Source organism: Cynoglossus semilaevis, chromosome 17 (assembly GCF_000523025.1).
Source record: "Cynoglossus semilaevis isolate Cse_v1.0 chromosome 17, Cse_v1.0, whole genome shotgun sequence".
NCBI classification, from domain to species: Eukaryota; Metazoa; Chordata; class Actinopteri; order Pleuronectiformes; family Cynoglossidae; genus Cynoglossus; species Cynoglossus semilaevis.
In genome coordinates this window covers 12,822,574-12,828,328 of record NC_024323.1, presented here as the reverse complement: position 1 = coordinate 12,828,328, position 5,755 = coordinate 12,822,574, and the positions used below count along the sequence as shown (strand labels likewise).

Genomic DNA, 5,755 nt, shown 5'->3' with positions numbered 1-5,755 from the left:
ACTATCGACAATCACGTCGCAGTGTGAATAACTTTAAAATAATCTGTAAAACCATCTTATTTGTCCCACTTCCGGTTTCAATTCCTACAGTTCCTCCTACTACAGTATATTTCCCATCTGCGCCCTTTCCTCGTAGCCTCCCCTTATTGTATGTTAATGTGATGACCGAACTGTCAATCACTAAAACCAACCAATCACAAGACAGAGCGAGGCCAAAGAGGCGGAGTAAAACGCAAACGTAAAGGATTTGATATCCGGAGAGGAACGTCTCACGGTAACGGTCTCTGTCTCGACACCAGCTGGTCTTATTACTTTTTTTGTCTCTTTAAATACTTGAATAAGTTTAAGAAGACGAAGATTCTCTTCCTTCACTACAGGTATTCATTGGTTTAACAGCTGCTTTTTTATCGGTATAAGCGACACGTCGGAGGGTTAGGGTCGATTCAAACATGCTATCACTGAAAACCGTAATATGTGGTTAAGACACTGTGTAACTAACATGTTAATACGAGGTAAAAACGTGTCAGAGAAAACAAGCTGCCGAATGATGATGTCATACATGTGTTTGTTTAACAGATTTTTACAAACAAAAAACAAAGAAAGAAGAACAACCTGCTGCTCACCATGGCAGTGGAAGGATGCGGCGTCGCCTGTAAATATATCCTCATCGTTTTCAACATCATCTTTGCCGTAAGTATTTATTTATGATTCAGGCGGACGTGAAAACAGAATTCGTGGGTTTATGTTTATGTTGACGAATAAAAGTAAAAGTGTAATGTCAGGTCACGTTCATTTTTTTTCTCTTTCATTTCCGTTTTCGTTTCCTCCAATGAACTTCTTGTTGCGGTTGTGCTGTGGTTTTTATGAACGTGTGCTCTTCGATTACTATTATTATTATTATTGTAACTCTTTCTAAATTCTGATGATCTTAGCTCTTTTCAAATGTATTTTTCTCCCAAAGAAACAACTCAAATGTTTTGATGTTTCCCAACAAGGAACAGCATGAAACCCACTGTAAAAACAGAGAGAAAAAATAGTTGTTTGTTTACATCATGAACCTTTATAATAATTCTATACTTTGTTTAATTTAATGATGCGTTTTGACTGTTGATTTTATTCTGTGTATTGCAGGTTCTGGGTTTTGCCTTCCTGGGTCTCGGTTTGTGGCTGAGGTTCGGTGTTGGGACAGGAAACACCTTTGAATCAGGGTCACAAGACTTAAGTATATATTTTGTAGGTGAGTTGAATGATTTTTGTTTGTTTTTCTCACTGGAATATTATGAGAAACAGAGAAACAGTTATGTAACAATTATTAATTATATTTATTTATGAACATCTTTGACAAGGGCTTAGTGAGGCATTAAAAAAAAAGGGTAAAAACTTAACAAACACTTTAGAAAATAATTCATGAGACCGGGGACGTCTGGATGCAGAGTCACTAAAATCTACTTTCTGGATCAGGCGCGACGGTCCTGATGACTCTGGGCGCCGTGTTGTTGATGGTGGTGGTGTTTGGAGATTATGGCGCCTGCAATGAAAAACAGTGTCCACTGATCGTGGTAAGATGTGCTTGGATAATATGAAATTTTTCTCATAACGTTTTCTCATTTTTTGTTCTTGTTTTTCTGTCAAAGAGTTCATCACAAGAACAACTTCCAGTTTTTTTCTGTCTTTTCTTTGTGAGATTGTGACATTCTTCATCTGTTAGATACAGAACAGATGGCTACAGTATGAAGGCCTGGGTGTGTGTGAATGTGTGTGTGTGTCACAGGAACTGACTGACCATGACACACTGCTCATGTCAACGTTTAGCCAACTCCTATAAGGATAAGTCCAAATGAAAATGTTGTCATCGGGATCTTAGAAGGGAGGTTAAAACAACTGCCCAGACTCTAGAAAATGACTTTGTTCCATCTTGAATTATAACCTCAGCTTTACTGAGAAATGACCGGCAAGATAGCTTTTAGTACACAAGAACTCCACCGTTGCTAAGGCGACGCCAACAAGCCTTTTAAAACGCTCGACGACCAGAACAAGCTGGAGATGGATGACGCAGACAGAGACGTCTCTGAGTCCAATGAAACAAAAACCACAGCATTTGACATAAAAAGATTTTTGTAAATAGAACCCTTTGGTCTCCCTGTGGTTTGGAAACGCAGAACAATGTCATGGTGTGGTTTCATCTCCATGCAGTGTGTACTACATTTAGAGTTGGTTCATTTATAGTAATGGATGTTTGTTGCCTCCTTTTAACCTCGCCTCAGTTCTGCGCCCTGCTGGTCGCTCTGGCTGCAGCCATGGTCGTGTTTGGAGCGCTGGCTTACACCAGAAGACAGGAGGTAAAAAAAAAAGATCACAGAACCAGTGACTGGGAGGGGAGGTGTTCTTGTTTTTATAAACGTGTCTGTTTTGAACTCTCCAGGTTGGCGACGGTCTTGTAGAGTTCTACACCGGCATGTACAATCAGTATGCAAACGATGGAGACCCTGCCATCGGCGTCACGCTCACAGCTGTTCACAACATGGTAATCTTACGACTTTCTTTGTTGTTTTTTGTTGCATTTTTTTTTAGAATTTTTAAATATTTATCTTATTTATGTATTTATATATTTACGTCTCTGTAGCTGAACTGCTGTGGAGTTTCTGGGATGCCACCAGTAGATATGGATAAACAGACGTGCTCAGATGTAAGTACATGGACCCTGTGGACGTCGGTCATTTCATGTATATATTCAGACGTATAAGCCGCAGTACTCCTTCCAACCTGTAGTTACTAGATGATTGTCATGAATAAACCAACATATTGACGACAAGATTGAAGACATTGAAGACAACATATTGTCTTGCTCTTACAGAAATGTTCTCAGAAGATCATCGGCGCCTTCAACAGCTACTCTCCTCTGACGATGGGCATCTTCCTCGGAACTGGAGCTCTCCTGGTTCGTAGCCCGTCCACACAAATCTGTGTTTAAAGAGACTGCAGTTAAAACAAACCTCCGTATATCACCGTGCCTGTAGTATCGCAGTATGTCACAGTATATCGTGTCGATGTATCGTATCTCCAGAGTCCTGTCCCTACAGTAGAAACTACTTTGACTTGTTCCTCTGTCACAGTAATAATAATAACCTGGTTTCTCCTCATAGGTTTGAGCTTCATTTTACAACAGATTAAAAAAAATCCTTCTTTTTTTTTTTTCATTTTAACACCAGCCTCTCGGCCTGTGACTGTTGTCATGGCTGGGTGCAGCTGTTTTCTTAAAGCCAGCTCACTGTGTGGCTGCTGCTTTAATCCTGTAGGTCGTGCAAAAAAATCCTTCTTTTTCTTTTTTTTCTTTTCTTTTTTTTTCTTTGACAGCGCAGCTTTGTTCCATCCCTTCTCATTTTTTTATTTATTTCCACTCCCTTTTTTCTCCGTCTCTACCACAGATCACCGCCCTGGTTTGTGCCGTGATCCTCCTGATACAGATCAAGAGAGTCAATCAGGAGGTCAGTGAGTACTACTCGGCCGTGTACTGAGGAGTACACCTTCTACTGGAGAGCGGAGGCTCGTTTCCATCTGTGTGTGTGTCGACTACTGATCACAGTGAATTCCGATGACGTTTATTGTTATGTTTTTTTTATCTTATGAACTACTTTACACTCAGCCCAGCCCTGAAATCTAATCTGCAGAGCGACAACTTTCTCCGTCGTAAAAGTACTCATTACTGCAGCTCTCTGTGAAATGGATGTTGCCTGTTATAAACCATTATTCATACAGCTATAAACACACAGCCAGGCGAGAGCGTGTGTGTGTGTGTGTGTGAAGGCCTGTGGATCACTGTGGGCGTGTGATAAGTAACCTGTCAATGCCGACAACAAAACAACTTAATGATAGACTGAGCGGAGATGAGCTGCAGGGCTGAGGATTTCCATTTATGATGAGTGTGTGTGTGCGTGTGTGTGTGTGTGTGGCGGCTGCAGCCACGACAACGAGAGCTGATGCAATTATTTGCACTATTTCCACATCAGTTGTTACACCTTTTTATCTGTAAAGAATTTTTTAACAAAGAGAAAAGGAACCATTTCCTTCATCATCAGCCATGTTTCTGACTTCACCGACTCACGGCTTTAACTCGTAGCTTTATCAACACTGGTGTCGTCTGCTGGTGATAACGTTGCTGCTTTATTCAATGGTTTAAAAAAACACTTTGTTTCCCGTACACTGTCTGAACCGCGGGCCGCAGGTTTGGCCCATAAATGTTGTTGATCGTCCTTGAACATTTCATACAGAGTGAATGGAGTTCAAACAAATACTGTCTTTAAAATCAATGTCTTTAAACTTTAAGTGCTGTGAACTCCGCGTGTACACAGCGAGTACCGTGTACTTTGTTATACCTGACTGTCAGAGTAACTGGTTTTTTCTAACCCAGTGAGTATTTCGTCATCTCGGCCAATATCGTGTTTCCTGTTGTCAATAAAAGACGAAGGACATGACGGCAGTTTTCTGAGTGTCTTTATTTCACTGCTCATGTGACGCTGCTGGACCTATGGAGAAACAGCTACATTAGTGTGGGGGCGGGGCCTGAAGACAGAGGACACACTGGTGTATTCTGATACAGCATCATGTCTGTGGAGAAAACAACCGCAGTTTGGACCACGGGTCAGACCAGTGGTTCTCAAAGTAGGGGGTTAGGCCCACCTCAGGGGCACAGAGTGATTACACAACATTTGTTCTACTTTATTTTAACAGCAGCGTTCTTCCCCCGATAGTCCTGATCATCCAAAGGGGGCGCTGCAGACAATGGTGATGGTATTTTTTTTTTTTGCATAAATGTTTGTGGTGAGATTTACAAGAACAGTTTTCAAATGGTGAGATTTACAAGAACGGTTTTCAAACTATGCATCCCACCAACTGTACACAGACCCCTTTTTAGGGGTTGTTTTTTTCTTGCCTTAAAATGAAAGGTTCAAATATTCTAATAAGTTTTTTTTCTTGCCTTAAAATGAAAGGTTCAAATATATTAATAAGTTTTAGCTCCAAATCACACCTTCAACACTAGGGGTGCAAGAAAATATCCAGGGGCAAAACAGGAAATAAACCCTTCTCAGCTGCACGTGTTTTCTTTAAGGTAGTCATTAATAATCGTTGTATTTTGACCACAGTGTTGATGATGATGAAGATGATGATGAAGATGATGATGGACTTACTGTTGTTGCAGCCAACGGTGCAGCCAGAATCTGCAGCAGAGCAAATTATTGCTGCACATGAGAAGTGAATCTGTGGGAGGAAGAAAAGATGGAGTGAAGATGGAGTGAAGTGAAGGTTCACGTCCGTCTGAGTCTTTACAGTTTAGTCCACTGTGTTAAACCTCAGGCACCTCTGCGTCACTGGGGGGGGAGTATTCTCCTTCGGCCGTGTGAGAGGGACTTTCTGGAGTCGGGAACAGGAAGTTGGAGATTGTAATCCTCCGGATGTGGTTGGTGGAAGGAAGTAGACGCGAGTCAGACGATGAAGAGCAGCTGAGACGGGAGTTTCAAGGATTAATGAGAGGAAAAAAAAAAGAAAAAAAAACCTCGTCTGTTTGAACACATACGTACGTGTCATAGATGGGAATCCATGTTGGACGTGGAGCCGGAGAAACGGCCAGGCAGGACTGAACCAGCAGGACCAGGTCAGGGTCTGGAGGGTCCAACAGTCTGACCTCTAGATGAAGAGGTCTGCCCTGGATCAGACTGAGAGGAAGAGGAGCCTCAGGGTAGAAGCTGCTGAAGAGTTC

The 5,755-nt window shown here is 41.7% G+C and overlaps 2 protein-coding genes across 3 annotated transcripts in view; one reads left to right on the top strand and one right to left on the bottom strand.

The window, feature by feature from the left end:
- The first annotated feature begins 219 nt into the window (after positions 1-219).
- Positions 220-4,472, top strand: cd9r (CD9 molecule related). The gene is made up of 9 exons (XM_008330330.3): positions 220-377; positions 577-690; positions 1,132-1,237; positions 1,462-1,559; positions 2,265-2,339; positions 2,423-2,524; positions 2,624-2,686; positions 2,855-2,938; positions 3,426-4,472. Exons 2-9 carry the CDS (start codon positions 625-627, stop codon positions 3,513-3,515), a joined length of 684 nt encoding a protein of 227 aa, XP_008328552.1. The 5' UTR covers positions 220-377; positions 577-624; the 3' UTR covers positions 3,516-4,472.
- LOC103393397 (uncharacterized) overlaps positions 1,299-5,755 on the bottom strand; it is a 13,959-nt gene continuing 9,502 nt past the window's right edge. For both annotated transcript variants that reach the window (XM_025064655.1, XM_025064656.1), the window contains 4 exons: positions 5,357-5,755; positions 5,187-5,256; positions 2,853-2,961; positions 1,299-1,528 (listed from right to left, as the gene is read on the bottom strand). In XM_025064655.1, coding sequence (XP_024920423.1) covers positions 5,513-5,755 — 243 coding nt within the window. In that variant the 3' untranslated portion in view covers positions 1,299-1,528; positions 2,853-2,961; positions 5,187-5,256; positions 5,357-5,512. The remainder of the gene's footprint in view (positions 1,529-2,852; positions 2,962-5,186; positions 5,257-5,356) is intronic.